General features: G+C 31.2%; 2 protein-coding genes across 2 annotated transcripts; one reads left to right on the top strand and one right to left on the bottom strand.

The window, feature by feature from the left end:
• LOC134728198 (small integral membrane protein 14-like) lies at positions 1–9,370 on the top strand. The gene is made up of 5 exons (XM_063592706.1): positions 1–116; positions 3,226–3,299; positions 4,862–4,910; positions 5,653–5,798; positions 6,317–9,370. Exons 2-5 carry the CDS (start codon positions 3,231–3,233, stop codon positions 6,353–6,355), a joined length of 303 nt encoding a protein of 100 aa, XP_063448776.1. The 5' UTR covers positions 1–116; positions 3,226–3,230; the 3' UTR covers positions 6,356–9,370.
• A 3,331-nt stretch (positions 9,371–12,701) lies between these two features.
• Positions 12,702–17,914, bottom strand: LOC134681615 (ketosamine-3-kinase-like). Its single transcript, XM_063541266.1, is given in 8 exon segments — positions 12,702–12,827; positions 13,482–13,656; positions 14,335–14,476; positions 15,313–15,363; positions 15,516–15,675; positions 16,496–16,596; positions 16,919–17,002; positions 17,727–17,914. Coding segments are annotated over 8 exon segments (945 nt in total). The 5' UTR covers positions 17,883–17,914; the 3' UTR covers positions 12,702–12,751.
• Between the last annotated feature and the right edge of the window lie 1,578 nt (positions 17,915–19,492).

Here is a 19,492-nt window from a genome sequence, read left to right on the forward strand (position 1 = left end):
TGACGTGTCTTTTGTTTTGGTATAACCGGAAGTTGAAAAGTAAACACCTTTGGCAGTATCATCTGGCAGGCAAAAACCTCTTCCCTTTTCAATATTTCAACAGTTGCTTGAAAAATGTACGTATTTTTGCTTAAAATGGGCTCTATGCAACTTACTTAGTGTATCCACAGTTTAAAAATCATTTTGCATGTCAAATTTATTTACCAGAGACTAAACTGAAAGTTGCGATGACGAAATAGTGTTTGTTTACCAACTGTTACATAGTCAGACCACGTATCTGTCTGCATTACAGTCATTACAGAGTTCACTTTAATTTCAAGAAATAAAATCTTGGATATTTTCAACCTAGTTATCAATTCATATTGTTCTTGTGTGATGCTTGCCAATCTTGGACGGGGCACTAGTTTGTCTCGTAATTTACATCTTATTGCTATTTAGGAATATGCACAGGTTCACGTTTAAATCTGCTTAGCTTGATCTTATGACACCAAACAACAATCACTTTTCTAGTATGTCCACAGATATTTTGTATTGTGTCAATATGACGTCAAATTTTACGGGAACCTCTGTGTCAGATTCCAGTAATTGCAGACAGGGATCTCCTTGGAATACACCTTATCGCTATTTGTCCGCCATTACTGGATATCACACAGTTTCCAGTAAAATGATGACGTCATAAAACAAAATAGCTGACGCCACAATGAAAAAGTAATTGTTGTATGCGTCAAAAGTTCAAGCGGCAGGGTCAGCCGGGAATAGCGATAAGGTGTATTGGATGAAAATTTAAATGCTGGCGGAAATTTCACCATGACCAAATCCCTCATCTACGGCGTAGCCTGATTGAAAATATTTCATTCCCTCCTTTCCATGAATAGGCTGATAATCATGATAATATTGCTTATTTTATTTATTTCAATATAAATGACATATAATTTTGTAGCATGTATAGAATAGCAAATCAGATGCTGAGCCTGCATTGCTCTCCTTAGTTAAGAATTATCATAAGCTGTCCTTGGGGTTCCCACTTAGTTTCTTGCAATTTTGGAAATTGTGTAGGACTTAAACTTGGTTGGATATTATTTTCGTATTTTTTCAGTTAAAGGCAGAAGTCATGAACTGGTCATGCTGGTATTGATGATTTGCAGCATCAACTACAAAATTTTTGGTACTCGTTTTGTATAACACTTTCTACCCAACTCTACCATGACTACAGGGAGATAACTCTGTAAAATCAACTAAATGTTATCATCATGTTGTATTGTCAAGGAAATATTCAGTTATTCTGACAATGATCAAAATGAGTGTTTGTCAAACTGCTGTATAACATTATAATACAACCCTTAATTACAGTTTTTTGAAACATTACAGATTTAGTAATTGCCTGGACTGAATCCTGCAGCACTATTTATAGGCTATGTAATTATTTGATACCCAAATGCTCTCAGAAAGTTATATTTCATGAGATATAAGCTTAAGGGAATAAGTACATGTACTATATTACATTTTTTGATAAGATACATGTAGCAAGTTTCAGTAATATAACAGTTTTTAGTAATATTGTCGTTATATTACAGTTTTCAGTAACACTATTATATTACAACTTTCAGCAATATAACCCTATATTACAGTTTTTTGTAACATTACAAAGTTAATATTTTGTCAAAGATATATTTTTTGCTTTTTTGATTTCTTAATTAATCCCATAATAACTTGATCAATATATATACTGGTTTTATGAAAAACTATTTATTTTGAAGCTGAGAAGTCATAAGTGAATTTCTTTAATTGGGTATTTTTTTCACCTTTTGTTTGACCCAAAGTAAGCATTTGTTATTACAAAAAAGATTTATTCTAGTGACTGAACCACACATACTTTTTATTGTTGTCTCATCTGCTAGTATCTCACTATCTGGTGAAAAAAATGCATTCATTTTTTATATAAATAAGGCAGTTAGTTTTCTCGTTTGAATTGTTTTACATTGTCATATAGGGGCCCTTTAAGGCTGACTATGTGGTATGGGCTTTGCTCATTATTGAAGGATATATGGTGACCTATAGTTGTTAATTTCTGTGTGATTTTGGTCTTTTGTGGAGAATTGACTCATTGGCAATCATTCCACATCTTTTTTTTATATCAACCAAAAAAAAAGACTCCATATTGCACACATATGTAGGATGATAACGTAAGGATGAACATGTTTTATTAAAATGTAAATGAAATAAACATGATCAATGATAATAATGTACGTATCAACTGTTTTTAAATAGAAGCAATTTTTCAATCAATAATTCATGAAAATGTATTATATATAATCTTTGCAATATTATTAAACCTTAACATTCTAAAATATGAACATTCTCATAAAGAATTCATAAATAAACAATAAAGTCAAATCCAATACAAATATCATTATCATCACCCAGGAATCAATACAAAGGTTTTGTATGGAAAAACTAAACGTGTAAGGCAGAGAAAAGAAGTATACATGTAGTTCCAATTGTATGATGTTTTCAAAAGTTTATTGACAAAAGAATGAGGGTTGATGTTTTAGTTGAACTTTAATATTAAGTTTTATTCTAAATCAATATATTTACTGCTCTGCCTATCCTGAAAATAGAAATGTGTTAAAAAAAAATCTGTGTTTGAAATTTTAAAATTTCTTCCTTCATTATTTTCTTTTTCAATAGCCAATACGTACCCAGGCATGTAAGAATTAGCACTAAGATATAATATTGAAATTCAAAAGGATGAACAAATGGCAAATGTCAGAATTCTTTGTACAATGTATAAAACTACCGTTTTAACATGTTGTAACTGAAACTTTCAAAAAGATGGTATTGATTTCATTATCACTTACTTATTTTTAAGATTTTATAATTGGAAAACATATTAACATCATGCATGTACATGCATAGTGTAAGAAAGGGACATCAAACTTTGTAATACTTTAGAGGTTAAAAAGTAATGTAAAGTTTTACATGTTTGATACATGAACAACAACTGTTAAAACAAAAACAAAAAACACACAAAAGGTTAGTAGCTCTATAACCATGGTAACAGAACAGTGAACCCATTAGTTCTATATATGTCCTATTCTCTTTGATTTTTTTGCTGTTCACAGTGATAAATAGCAGCTAAAAAATTTTTTTAACACATTTTGTTATGTTCTGATTTACAAAACAATGTTTACATATTAAATGATTGAAATATTTTTAAAATTACAGACAAGATGGCTGACTTTGATCCCTGTGAGTGTATATGGAACCATGAAAATGCCATGCAAAGACTCATAAATATGGTTTGTACATTGATGTGACATTATGTAATTATATAATAAACAAAATTAAAATAAAAAAAAAGAAGGGAACCACCACTCTCTGGCTTGTAGGGTTATCAGAATCTGTCTCAAAACATCACGAATCCATTACTATGAAAAGACCACAACATCCTGGTTATGTCAATGATTAAATTCCTGAACATTTTTACCACAAGAAAATAATTTATTTGTTTTAACCAGGATGTTGTCTCTTTTGAGTTTGAATATTAAAACAAGTTCAACATAATTACTGTACATACATTATACAAGAGATATTCAAATTTGCCTTTTTGAAATGACTTATGTAAACCTTTATAGAAAATCTATTGATTAAACCATGTAAACCAATTCAACAAATGATTTCATTTTGAAAAATACAGATTTACATAAAGGGCTGCAATGCTATTAGCTGAAAAATGGCAATTGTCATTTGGTTTTTACAACAGTAACAAAATGAATATACATTGTACATGATATATTATAGGCATTTAATTCTTATAAATATTTACAGTCAAGGCAATACTATTTTTATATAAAAATACACTACTAGCAGTTTGTTTATATGATACCCATGATAAACCTAATATAATAATCAATAGTAATAATTTAATAACACCTTTGGTTTAAAATACATACATGTACATAGCGGCATATGTTGCATAGTGATTAATGTGTTTCATACATTATATACATGTAACAGCACATCAAAGTAAAATCTTCAGACAAATAATATGAGGCAGGCATAACCTGTGAATGGGGACGAAGTCTGTATGTATTATTTTCTTAATTCAATCATGTTGATAAAAGAAACCGAAATACCGTACGTAACGTTCCCGATTTTGGTTCTGTTGTTAGGGAATTAGCTGTGACGTTCTTTAAGTTATGACGTCATATTCGATGTAAACAAAAGAAACGCTTTCATCAGGTAACGTAACGGTTTTTTTTTCATATCAAACAATTATTAAAATTGAATTTGTATTGAGATCCAATCTTATGTTTAACTAGACTGATAAATATAAAAAAAATCAAAGTCTCATGCAAACAAGACAGATTTCTGCGCAAATGCGGGAAAACCGGAACAGGAACTAGATCTGAAAAAAAAACGTTAACGATTTTGAGTTCATTAGTACAATGAAAAATTCGGGAAATTTTCCCAGATTTTTTTTTTTTTTTTTTCATTGATTTTTCTACCGTAATTGGGGACTTCGTCCCCATCTAACAACATTACAAAATAAATAAAAGACCTGCAAGAAAATATCATTTGTTGGAATATATATCATATGGACATGATTGAAAGACTTTTTTTTTTTAATCAAAGAATGATATACAGCAAACCAAGTCATTTGCAAGTCATAAACTTTTTCAAATTTTAGGAATTTTATGCAATTTGAATCTGAGATGCATGCCTATTGAATGTAGTTTACAATGGTTATCCAAAATATGTATTCAAACAAGAGTTAAAAAGTTTTTTAGTCAATTGTATAATTTTCTTATCACTTCTTACATGTCTTACATGTACATATTGCATTTAATATATATTTCAGTTAAGAAACACACAGTCCTACTGTACAGATAATGAATGTGTGACGGAATGTAAGTACATTTGTAGATAGATGTCTATGTTACCCATACTGGCTGATAGTCTAAGCGGAAGAAGGGGAACATTATTAACTTATATGTAAAACTTGAATAAGTTAAGCTAAATAGATGCATCAATATGGATGATGGTGAAGATTATCATTTATATAAATTGATTATTAGATTCAGGGGCAGATCCAGCCATTTTAAAAAAGGGGGATATAAGAAGATATGGTATGAGTGCCAATGAGACAACTTTCCATCCAAGCATGCATTAAATTGACAGAAAATATATGAAATAAATTTTAATAATGATAAATAAGCAAAAAGGAAACTTCCCATTCTTCATGTTGTAACATCTGGCATTCATTTGAATGGAATAGCCCTATGGAAGGCACAGCAATCATTTTGCTCTTGTTCAATTTTTCAAGAAAATAGTAAATCATATTTACATTGAATTTTTACTTCTATTTAGTTTTGTAATATAAAACAATATGTATATATATGCGTTTATAGGCTGATTTATTATAAAAAAAAACATTGAGTCACTTAAAAAATAAGTTAACATTAGTAAAAAATTACATTAAATTTAAAAGTGTTTGAACTAGATTTTATATCTTGCTATATATTTTGTGGGGTTTTGTCATTGTGGATGGCTGTACAGTTACCTATATTTGCTAACTTCTACATCAATTGGTCTCTGGTCGATAGCTGTCTCATTGGCAGTCATACCTCATGGTCTGTATTTATATTGTAGTGCCAGGAGCAGACAGTGCCCCCGATGGAGGGTTCAGTACTATGATGTTAATGATGATGGGATGGATGGTCGTGGCTACAGCTTTATATCTCCTTCGTCCCAGAAGTCTCAGGCAGAGGGGTGATATGAAACCAGAGAGGAATAATGTAAGCCTTCATTTATTATTGATGACTAATGTGCTAAACAAGTTTGTTCAAAAGAATAATTATGGTTAGCCATGTCAAAAAAAAGCTAATTCAGACAAGCTTAGAAAAAATGAACATAGTGTACCAGATCATGATTGATTCAAAGTGGCTGCACTCACACAACAAAACCAATAACAAAGTATTAGCACTGTAACCATTGTTCTTCATAATTAATTAATTATCCAGTTGCAATTGCCTGTACATGTACATTAATATGTTGAAAATTTATAAAAACATTAAATAGTTCACTAGAACTATAAAAAAAAAATATAAGCACCAGACCCCTGCCAAATTATAGTATCCAACTACAAACATTTATTGGACCGATTCTTAAAGAGCTTTTTCAGAGACAACATGCCTAACTCTTACAGCCTTAAGATTTTTCTGTCTTTATTCACATATATGCATGTTTATTAATAGATCAGTGACAGTTAGATAAATACAATATAATAAGATTTATTGTTGTATTTCTATTTCAGGACTCCAGTCCCCCTCCTCCAGGCCCATCAGTTTCATAGAAAGTCAAGGATCATAAAATCTCCACGGACCAGTGCAAAGGACATTCTACTGTGATCACGGAATACAATATTAACATGTTTCTACTTATATTATGAACGCTAATCTTGACTTTTTCTTCAAGACTGTTAGTTTTTATATATTGACTCTTTTAAATTCTTTTTTTGATATAAACAGATTAACTTATTAATAAAAAGATAAGGCTTAACCAGAATAACCAAAGCAGGATATGAAGAAGATTAAGTTCATAAATATTTATATATAATTATGTGATCTATTTTTGACTTAAATATCTGGCATGTCTAGTGCATTCTGTGCCAATCACTTTTTAATATTACACAAAATAAACAATATCTTATTTTATAACTGTTACCATTATAGATTGTTATAATTCCTGTATCTAAATATAGAAAATAAATCTAAAGCATGAACAGTGCTAGAGCTATTAAAAGTATTTGATAACTGAAATTTTCTTAACATAGTGACTCTTATGAAGGTATCAAAATATTTTCTCAAAAATATAATTAAACTAAGGGTACACTTCTTAAAGTCTTTTTGTTGGGTTTGCTGTTTCGTAGACCTATACCATACATCTCACTTAGTTTAAACTCATATTTTGTTTTCCTGCTAGAGTATTTTGTGTCTCATATATATTTCACTCTTATAAGAAGATAGACTTTAGTTTATACAGAGTTTTTACCAGGAAGACCTTCCTATATTTGTAAACATTTATTTATAAACCAAAAGTAACATAGATAAATGTAAAACTAACCTTAGGAATCTTTTTGTTGATATTGTTGTTAAACCATTGTACATGTAATACTTTGTTATGATTAGTTATGATATTGAGATTGTTGTTCATTATCTCAAACTGGTTACCCTGATTCTAATTCTGTGGAGATGCATAAATCCCAAGGAGTAATCAATGAGACATTTGCAACATTAAGGAAGTAAAATGTGGATCAGATGCCCAGGGAGAACAATTCCTCTGGGAATCAGATCCAGATTTGACTATCCACCACTGCTGACTTTTAATAATTGCTTCTTTGGATGCAGATCCCTACTTGGTTATGGATCAGGAAAACTCAGTATTTATCTTAATTGGGTATTTTTTGTGAATGACAATTCACTATTCATAAATTTCACAATAACCGTGGATATCAACCAGTGCTTTGTGATTTTTTTGTCAACAGTTTGCCTAAAGAGTGATCATTCATTAAAAGTGGTTAATTGGAATGAAAGTATTGTAACAAAGTATTATATTTGTTTTTGTTGCTTGTTATTTTATTTTACCTATGCATCTGCGGTTGTACATCCATGAGGGTTTTTATCATAAAGTGTATTTCTTTATTGTTTGATGTTGTCATTTTAGAAAAAAAAAAGTCTTTCAAGTTGTCTTGTAGCAAAATTCAATCATAACTTTTGTTAAAATTATGAAAATGAGAAAAACTAAACTTTTCTTCGAATATGATACGGTAATTTTGTATTCCAATTGTGTTGTTTTGCATTTTGCACTGCTATTTTTATTTAGTTCTACAGCAGAAAAAAGAGTTGGAAGAATTTCAAAATTAATAATCTAGTCATGCATTTCTGTTAAAGCTTTCAATTTTTTTTGTAATGTTTAAATATATTGCCCTTGTATAAAAAACATTTGGAACTGCTAAATATATAAGTGTAACCCTTTTTTTCCATTATTTTTTGTTATTCTTTGCCAATTGTATCATGATTTCACGATTTATATTTGTTTATGTTGAATCATTATTTTATTGCATTGTTGCTATTTTATTTTAAAGCTTATACATTACATTCATAGTAAACCATCCAATGAAAGTCTTTGACATAATAGAGAAAAGCTTTAAGGATTTTTCATTAAAACTTAAGAGTAGACACTATTAAATTGCTATAACAAAAGTTCACTCAATGGACAAAAGCCAAACCTAGCAAGATTTTACAGTTCACGCAAAGTAAACCTGGCTGATGTCAAGTGGACACAGTGATACAATGCTATTGGTGTATATTTAAGATTTACTTGTTAAAACCTTGCCATATAAAATCTCAAATACACAAATTAGTATTTTAAATTGAATCACTAACACTCACCAGCTTTCACTGTGAAAAATCACTACCATGAGTGATTTTTAAGTGACCCATTTGATGTGACTGTATACATGTAAGATTCTCTTTTTTTTCAAGTGTTTTTTCTCGAAACCTTGTGTTTTATTAGAATATCCTTAATGTATAACCCTATAATATTGTCATAGTTATTTTACTTGTTAAATGCTAGTAACAATGAAAATAAAACTAAGCGTGTAACGGAAGTGGATCAAAGTACACAAATTTTTAATTTTGACTTTGTAGATAGTTCATCATTAAAGGGTCAGATTACCTCCCTTTGAAAATTCTTTGCCTGATATAGTATTTGTTTGGCTAATGTGTTGTAAAGCATAAAACATCAATCCTGGAAAGTAATTATTGTAAAGGTATTTTGATGGGCATACAGCAAACTTTAAGAATTTGTCTGAATATCTCTTTCCAAAAGCAAAATTGAAGAAATAAGCACATAAAAGGGGTTTTTAGCTGCCATGCTTTGTATGCTATTGAGAAGACATTGTATTATGTTCTTTGTGACAATGTATACAGGAGAATAATAACTAAATTCATAAAGTAGATAACTAATTTCTAATGTTACTTAGTCTGCTTCAATCTGTTGAAGAGCTGGTTAAAAATATAAATGTTAAAAGAAAAATTTCACAGGTGGAAATTTGTTGTTTACCAAAAGCTCTACATTGAATTCAGATTTAACTGAATAGTTGCAAGAAAATTAATTAGAACCTGTTGAAGTTTAGATGTGATTTTAACATGTAAAGTTATAGAAAGCTGCAAAGGAATTGTTTTAAGAGATCCGAGGAAAGAAAATGATGTTTGAAATGTATTTTTTTCCATAATATTTTCATACTCTGTGATATTATAGATTTCTGATTCTCATGTCATCAATAAAATGGATGTGGGAAAAATTATATTTTTGTTTTTATTTAATTGATCTAATGGAACTAGAACAAACCTTCAGGTCCGAGACTGAATTAATTATAAAGTACCCACACCTTATTTTATCCTGGACTTTTAGTATTGGTATTGAAACCTAACATTTATGAATATCGAACAGGCTGTTAGTTTTTAACATTTTTCAATTCAGGGCCTTTTAAAGCTATGTGGTATGCTATGCTCATTGTTGAAGGCGGTATGATGACCTAAAGCTGTTAATTTCTGTGTCATTTGGTCTCTTGTGGATGGTATTCTCATGGGAAATCATACCACATTTTATTTTTTATATTGCATAATCATTGAAGTGTTCAAATTTTACTTAAAGTGGTTTGAAAGATACCAGAGGGATATTCAAACTCACAGATCGAAAAACAAACTGACAAAACCATGGCCAAAAAAGAAAAAGACAGACAAACAATAGTACACAAGGCACAACATAGAAAACCTAAAGATTTAGCAACATGAACCCCACCAAAAAATGGGATGTGATCTCAGGGTAAGCAGATCCTGCTCCACAAGTGTCACTTATGTTACTCACTTTATTACAAACCTGGTAAATAGTCTCAATTCTGTAGGTCACATTCATGAAAAGGGAAAGGGATTGTAGACAGGACATATAAACATATGATATTTTCTGTGAAACAGATATTCAATAACAGGCAACCATCTTGTGATGGGGTCCATAAAATTTACGAAGTGATGATTACAACTTCACCATTTGGAACTTTTGGTTCAATAGCTTCCTTATGAGCAGCAACCCTCTGTCAAGGAAATCATGATAGGAAATACTTGCCCGAGAAAGTATCAATTGGGAGATGCTACTCCATGTGCAGGTGCTACTGGAATGTTCATGCATAAAATTGGAAAGTTTACAATGTGTGCAAATGCCAATTTTAAAGTCCTGGGTTTGCCAAGATTTGTGATTGAATCAATGACCTCTAGCTCTCAGGGGGAGCAGGCTACAAAAAGATCATTGAATCAATGACCTCTAGCTCTCAGGAGGAGCAGGTTTCAAAAAGATCAACTAGGTAGTCTCTACTGCAATGAAATAATTTTCAAGGGTCTCCCAATTTGGATGCCAAAACTCCTTTTTTTTTTGGCAAGCCCACCACAAACTTGATAAGCATTTCTGGGAACAGTCTGCTCTTAATATCATGAACCTTATGGTTATCTGATTTTAAAGTCATCAAAGTAAAAAAAAAAAAAAAATGCTTTAAGTCTGCCAATTGATATTTTATCGTGTGTTTTTCTATGTTGTGATGTTATGCTATTGTTTCAGAAAAAGGGAGAAGGTTTGGATCCATTAAAACGTTTAATCCCACTGCAAATATTTGCACCTGTCCTAAGTCAGGAATCTGATGTACAGTAGTTGTCGTTTGTTTATGTAATATATACGTGTTTCTCGTTTCTCGTTTTGTTTATATAGATTAGGCCGTTGGTTTTCCCGTTTGAATGGTTTTACACTAGTAATTTTGGGGCCCTTTATAGCTTGTTGTTCTTTACTTTTTAAATTGTTACTTGGATGGAGAGTATCTATTTATGCTTATTACTGCTTTTGAATTTATATAGGATTGTAATCAAAATATGGGACATAACTTTTGTTTTGGTGTTGTTTTTTCGGCTTATAGACAAAGTCATATTTTTAGAAATATATGCTCAACTTTAAGGGGTCATGAAAGTCCAGGAGCTTGCTTTTCTCAAGCAGTAAAGAAATTGCAATAAACATCAATCATTTCACATTTATTTTAATGTAAAAAATACAATTGCATATAAAAATAATTAAAACAATATGAAGCTATAAAATAGTGTAACAGTTAATAACAATGTTTCAGATATATATAAAAACAAAAAAAGTTAATTTCATAAAGCTATGAAAACAAAAATTTACACTGTGTTAATCAAAATTAATTCTTCTAAGTAAATAGTACAATAATTTACATTTTTAATGAAAACAAGACACAATTTTGGGAAACCATGATTTATCATATATCAATTAGTTGGTACATGTATTGGCTTTGAACTAGCTCTCAGATAGTAGATTGGTACCATTTGAGTATGTTAACGTCTTATTTAAGTTGTTTCACCACTGTCCCAGATAAGGGGAGGGTTAAGCGCTAACAAACATGTTTAACCCTGCAATATTCTTGACCTGTCTATCCTAACCATTGAAATGTCTCATGGTCAGCATTTGCTTCTGGTCAGAGCTGATATTTGCTTACCCAGATTAGTATAAATAAATAAAATATAAAACAATAAACTTCAAGTGGTACAAATTTCAAATACAAAAGATCATCAGTTTAAATGCAGATATAAAATCATCTTATTTGATATTCAACATATATATATCTCCTCAATATTTTTGAATCTATCACACTTGTAGAGCCAGCTTATTTTGCATAACAAATTTTAAAAAAGTCACTTATGGCAAGCATCATCGGTATAAAAACATCATTCGTAAATATAGCTCAACATGCAGACTTTTTATACGTTCAGGTATTTCACATCCAATTTTTTTTGGAAATATTCTTTATAAAGCACAAAGGTGTCAGTATTCACCTCAGAAACTTACAAAACCTTTAAATAGACTGATTAAGAAGGGATATAATTACGATACTGTTGTCAAGCCATTAAAGATTGCATATTTTGGCGTTAATATTGAGTCACTGATAAGGTCTTTGCGTTGGAACTAAAGACATCTATTCTAAAAACAGTTGTTGGCATGACACGGGTTATGTTCTTCTCATATATGTTATGATGGTATGATACTAAACCCCTAACGGGAAGGATTGTGCCTGATGTTCATATGATGAAATCATAATCTTTCAGTCAGTTTAATTGAAGTCTGGAGCTGGCATGTCAGTTAACTGCTAGTAGTCTGTTGTTATTTATGTATTATTGTCATTTTGTTTATTTTCTTTGGTTGCATCTTCTGACATCAGACTCGGACTTCTCTTGAACTGAATTTTAATGTGCGTATTGTTATGCGTTTATTTTTCTACATTGGTTAGAGGTAAAGGGGGAGGGTTGAGATCTCACAAACATGTTTAACCCTGCCGCATTTTTGCGCCTGTCCCAAGTCTCTGGCCTTTGTTAGTCTTGTATTATTTTTTTATTAGTTTCTTGTGTACAATTTGGAAATTAGTATGGCGTTCATTATCACTGAACTAGTATATATTTGTTTAGGGGCCAGCTGAAGGACGCCTCCGGGTGCGGGAATTTCTCGCTACATTGAAGACCTGTTGGTGACCTTCTGCTGTTGTTTTTTTATTTGGTCGGGTTGTTGTCTCTTTGACACATTCCCCATTTCCATTCTCAATTTTATTCAGGTAATAATTTGATGGCTTTACACCACTGATTCAGGGGTAAACATATTGAAGCACTGTTTTTAATGTTGATAAGCTGGATCCTTCATAACCACTTCCAAAATGGTTCCTGAAACAAAAATAATTAGAATTTACCACTACATGTATCTATTTTATTTTGTTAAAGAAAGAAAGAAAAAAAAATGCAAATTAGACTTTCAAGAATAATAACTCCTATAAAGATTTTAATGAAAACTGGTCCATGTTGACTTAATTGTACATTTCAATTTACGTTAAAATGCCATATTTTGATTGGATAATATGAGGGAGATAATTTACTCAATCAGATCTCTGTACCATTGTACTTTGGTTGATACAAGAATAAAGATATATATAGATGCTAAGCAGGAGACAATTTTTTAAATGTCAACCTCTCATATAGACCAATCAAAAACCGATAATTTTATGGACAATAAATGGAAGTTAAATTAATAATTAAAGGCAATGGGTAAGGTCTATGTTTTTGGCTTAGATTTTATTATTTGACTGTAAAAATATTAAAAAAATAACACAACTTGCTTCACTTTTGTTGATTTTTCAAGTACTCATAACATTGTTATGTACATGACGTCAAAGAAAATACTTCAAGATAAAATTACACTGATCTTGCTGCAGTTGACAATGTTAAAATCAGCTCTATCACCCTCTCAGCTATGTGTTATTTATATAATGTTTTGTATACCCAATGTATATATTTAGTTCAATTATGATATTTTAAACTTACCAATGATTTAAATAATGGAACAGTTTGTATAGATCAACTCTCTTTCTAAATCCTTCTGCTTGGGGGATTAAATTGTGATAACTGTCAAAAAAGGAGGAACTAAAACCTCCAAACATCTTTGATATAGACAAATCAAATTATGAATGACCATAATAACTGGCTGGATCAAAGATTACTACAAAATAAAAAGATTCATAAAGAGACAAACATATGTTGGGATGTCTTGTTGATTAATATTCTTTGCTTTACATCCAGTGGCAAATATTTGATGCATGTTTTATAAAAAGTCTCCTATGGACAATTTCTTCTAAATTGTTTTGTCCTCACAATAATGATAGAATTATAAGTTCAAAGTCCTTGAGATTATCATCAAACTACTGAGTGAGGCATCAGTAAAATTTAATACATTAATAAATCAAGAAAACAATGTCAAGGCGAGCAGAAGATAGTCATGATAGTACAGATCTTGACAGTTGGAGTATTAAATTCACATCAGCTTTTTTTTGTATCTATTATGGTTTTAAGATATTAGATATCAACCAGAATTTTACCTCAGGGAAAAAGAATAACTAAACAGTTATTTTTTAGTTTTAAGTATAACATAGGCCATTGTTTTTCTCTTTTCAATTGTTTTTCATTTGTAATGCTGGTGCTGTTTTGTTTTAGCTTACTGAACAGTTGGGGTGTTCTCATTGTGAAGGCCATACAAATACCATTTAGTTGTTTACATCCTTGTACTTGTGTTTGTTTTAATATTGCCATTTTCCTTTTTTTAAAAGTAAGATGTTTTTTTAGAATATCAGCCAATTTGTAAAAAGAAAACTTCAATATTAACTGATTTCTTAATACTAACCTGGTTCTGTAGATGTTTCTCCTACATTTCCTCCCCACAGATCACCATGTAATAATGCTGGTTTTATTTCCAATCCTTCAAAAAATTTGGGTAGTTTTGGTAAAAGTTGTGACCACAATTCTCTGGCTTCTTTATTTCTATACTGAAACAAACATATAAATATATAAGTAACACCAGTGTTTTCATTGTACAGGCTGACACAACAGGCATGCCCCACTTACACCATTATTTTCTATGTTTCTCAAGACTTAAATTAAATGAGCATATCTGCCAACTTTTCAAAATGCCCATGGGGGTTTTGCGTGCAAGATGGCTGTCATAGTCCTGAAAACCTTCAAGGGGGCCTGCAAATACATTTTAATGTTGGTTTTTGGCTTCATACTTTTATTAGCACAAAGTCATTGTAAAATTAATTGTTTTGTTTAAATTGTGGACAAAATTGCTCATCCAATATTTTAATTTGGGAGCCTCCATTGGGGAAATCCCCCGAAAAATAGTGACAGTTGGCAGGTATGAATGAGGCATGATTGCGGAGGGCTGTTTGATGTCCAGTGGCCAATTCAATGTAGCTTCAGGCCTGAGAAATATTATTAATGTGATATAAAGTAACAAATTTTTTACAATGTTTTGAATTTAAATATTGTGAACTTAGTATTTTTTTATATAGATATAGGAAGATGTGGTGTGAGTGCCAATGAGACAACTCTCCATCCAAATAACAATTTAAAAAGTAAACCATTATAGGTTAAAGTACAGCCTTCAACACGGAGCCTTGGCTCACACCGAACAACAAGCTATGAAGGGCCCCAAAATTACTAGTGTAAAACCATTCAAACGGGAAAGCATTTAACTGAAATGACACTTTCCGGGGTATGCAAATAACAAATGTTCTTTTACATTAAATGAATAGGAAATAACTGAATTAAGCGATATGTTATTAAACTGAGTAAACTGTAGTTTACTGGTATCTTTACTTACATTTTTATTCAACAATTCCATTTGTAAATCTATCTTCCTTGCATATAACTCCTTGGAAATAAAAATAATAATCATGATATTATTACCCATGAATTCAAGGCTCGGACTTTAAAATTGATAATCTAACTACATATATCTTGATTGGATAAATCTGATTATTCACTGGTCTCAATGTAAGAATCTATTATTACTTTAATACTTACTAGCCATGTATCTTTCCAAGTATTGTCTTGTTTTAAAAAGCCACAACATGTATCTGTATAAAATCCAAATTCATCAACATATTTATAGTAATGACTACGACCAACAAATTTCACCCCATTTTTTGCTTTTTCTGCCAATTCTGCATTCAGTAAATGTAACCTTCAAATAAAACATTATTCATGTACAACAAAATCACTTTTTTATATTCATAATACATTGTACTACAATCATGACAATCATTATCACAATCTGTGAAAAAAAGAAAGCATTATGTGTATATTTAAAAGAAGATCATAATTGGTTCTGCAGTACCATGTGACTAGCATGTGACCAATGCTGTATAAAAATGTTAACTGCAAAAATTCAAGTCCATTTATAAGTAAAATAGCCCTCGTTTAGTTAGTGTTATTCATTTAGGTGTTTCATGGTTTTGTTCACACTGCAGCATGTGTTTTGTAATGCACTTATTTGCAACCTCCCCTCTTGGGGTGCAGTATTTTTTAATGCTGTGTTGAAGAACAATTGGTAGCCTTTGGTTGGTTTCTTCTCTTCTTAAGGTTGTTGTTTCATTGACGCATCACCCTTTTTCATTCTCAATATTATTTCGATATGCTATTTTCCATGTCTTTTTTGTTGTTATTTGTTTTGATATGCATGTCCCTGTGATAGTTGTCTTATTAAGATATTCTAGCTAATCTGACATTTTTTATGACCATAATTTCAATAATTAAATTGTTATCTTAATTTCCAGAATCATGTGAATCTCACTGTAACATTTCTGTTCCATTGCCAAAAGATGGAGAATTTTGCAACCTTCTCCATTTATAACCTGGGAGATCACATAGATCCGGCATGGCTTAATAAAAAATGTATGGAAAAGAGCACTGCAATTTCAAACCCTCTCTGTGTTTAGAGGTGTACAAATCTGGAATGTAAAACCAACTCTGATTGGTGGTATAACAAAATATACATTTCTTACTTGGCTAATTGTTCTCCCAGTTTAGCTGAATATTTTGACATTCCATGAATGTCCAGACATTCCATAAGAAATGCAGCTCCACCACTGGGTAAATCAAGCACCTGCAATTGTTTTATGTCTTTTTGATATAATATCCATAAATGTTTGTCATGTTTGTAGATGGGACAAATAAAGAATTTATGCATTATTATTTTTCCCCCCTCTATAAACGCAATTTCAAAATTATGGAAATGTTTAAAAGGAAGCTTGAATTTTTGAATGACACAGAAAGATGAAAACTTTCAATAAAAGGAGTTACTGCATGTATGATATTATAAGTCAGACACAGTGATTTACAGGACATCAATTTAAGGTCATTGAGACACTTACTAAACTCATACCCTGTTAAATCAAACATATATCTATCAATAAACATTTATTTACTTTGATTGGCTTTGGCACTCTCACTACATCCATTGCATGGAGAACATCTAAACTAATAAACTCTCCATCAAACATGGCTCTTGCCTACAAGATAAACAGTCAAATTAGGGAGCATGAGAAATAGATTCTCCAACTATTTGTATATTTCTTTTACATTGAAATAAGTTTGAATTTTTTTTTTGGTCTTAAAAAGATTTTTTCATTTTGGATTTAAGAGGAAAAAAAATTATGCTTACATTTGTATATTCAAAGTTTTTAGTAACAAAATTTAGTTCATAAATTCCATAACTGGTGGTTCAATAACTAAAAAGTTATCTCGCTTAGCAGAAAGAGTAGATGAGGTTATCAAAATTATATTTTGTGATCTAAATGTGCGTTTGAATTCCTGTCAATACAATTCATTGGTGGTTGGTTGGAAAACTGTACACAACATTTGTATCAAATAGACATGTGATAGACTGTGGTTAAAAAAGATTGATTTTTTTTACCATAATAATGCACAGGATCTGTATCACATAATAATGGGGGTCTCATTGGGGAGGTTCTCAACCCAGATCCCACTTACAAATTAATGTACTGTTTTGTCAGATTGTTTTATCCCACTTATACTATGAGCGTAAGCAATTCTCATTTTTTGGTTATTTCCCATGTCCCACTAAACTTCATTTCTCGTTTTCAAGGCACTATAATTTGACTCTCACGTTTCACACTTACAAAATTTTGGCAATCCCGCGTCACGCTTAAACCCCAATGAGACCCACAATAATGATAATAATAACTAGTAAATCAAAAATTTCAATTTAGTTACCTCTGATTTTTTGTTTATTTTAACAAATATCTTGTCCCCATCATCTGTTGTTATGGTAACTGCCTCATTGATACATCCACCACCATGACTGCCCTGGATATTTACTTTTGTTTGTAGTTCTTGCTCTATAACCTCCTTAAGTTCTTTGTCAGACATAACAGTTCAGATCTGTAAAAAGACAATATCATTTTTAATTTACAGTCAATGACAGTTCAATTCATAAAATTATCCTGTTAGCTAGACCAAGGCTTCCAAAATGGTCATATATTCAGAACAATTGTATAAAGTCTTGTAAAATTCCGGCTGGGCAAAGCATGAAACTATCTATTTTTTGACATGAGACAGTCATTTTAAAATAAATCATGATGATGATTTAATTACTATCAAATCAACCCCAGGCCTACTTCAATACTTTCTAATTTTAATCAATATTGATCAAGGCTAATAAGTAGTTAGAAACCTGAAATCTACCTGTTTAGTAGTCCAAATATTTATGGTTTTACATAATTATTTGAAATGGCTGTTCAGGTGACAGGTAAACTATTTTTAGTACCAGACATCACAGGTGGGAAATTTAATCATGCATCCTACATTTCTCCAAATAATAAAATTAATTATCATTGATCATGTTGATACCTGTATTTTCAAAGTAGACAGCGGATTTCCTTCAAGTAGACGGCGAAAATCGCCGCCTTCCGCCTTCTATTGAAAGCCCTGCATTTTATCCATAGGGTCCACATGAACCTTAAAAGTTAATTATTAATTACATTTTAAATAAGAACAAAGGTTTCAGAAAGAAAGCTTCTGGCATCGAAAACAGAGAAGACTGTCTAACTTATTTACTGTGAGACAGCTCTTCTCTTAGCAGACAGTCAATCAGCCTGTGGTAACTTTTTGTGAAAACAATTTATCTAAAATAAAAAAAACTTTAAACTTGACAGTTTGTCAGACGTCATAATTATTTGGACTAGGTGTGTTTTAGTATTTTATACTTCTTAATCTGTTTATTGATTTTAGTTTTATGTAAAGCACAAGTGACATATTATTCTGGGAAACTGTAAGTAACCTACAATGACAATGTATGTTGTTGTTGCCTGTTGGGCCTAATCTGAAAACAGCTGTTTGATCAAATCATCAATGATAAATCGAAAGAGTACCGAAAGCCAAAATAGCGGGAAATATGTAATTTTAAAACAGTATCGGATATTCTTTCCGGAAAAAACGGACATTCGACTAAGTTAAATTGGCAATTAAATCGTACAAACTGAAGCGGAGTAGGAGGTTGGTAGGGAGAGGCGTTATGCACATATTAAAGATGAGTGATTTAGGTTTGGACAACTGAAAATGTCAAATTTAATATTTCGACACGAAAATTAACGGCATGTTTGTCAGGCATTTAAAGTGTAGCTGGTTGAACCGCTCTCACAATCACATGCATTTCTATTCATAAATGACTACCTAGAATGTATTTTTATCGTATAAATACAAAAAAGTCATGAGTATAAACGATATTTTTGTAAGTTTAATTTTAATTGAGTATTGTTAGTATCATATATAAAATAAAGAAATTAGAATAAAACAACACATCTTCGCTAGCCAAGGGTTGAGAGGCAGAGGTGGATTTAAGGGGGGGGGGGGGGGGGGGGGGGGCAGGGGCCCGGCCCTCCCTTTTTTGGAAAAAAATTGGTTACTTATATAGGTAATCACTGAATCGTGACTGGAGCGGGCCACCTCTTAGGTCAGTCAGTGCATGGGCCCCCACTTAT

Source organism: Mytilus trossulus, chromosome 8 (genome assembly GCF_036588685.1).
Source record: "Mytilus trossulus isolate FHL-02 chromosome 8, PNRI_Mtr1.1.1.hap1, whole genome shotgun sequence".
NCBI classification, from domain to species: Eukaryota; Metazoa; Mollusca; class Bivalvia; order Mytilida; family Mytilidae; genus Mytilus; species Mytilus trossulus.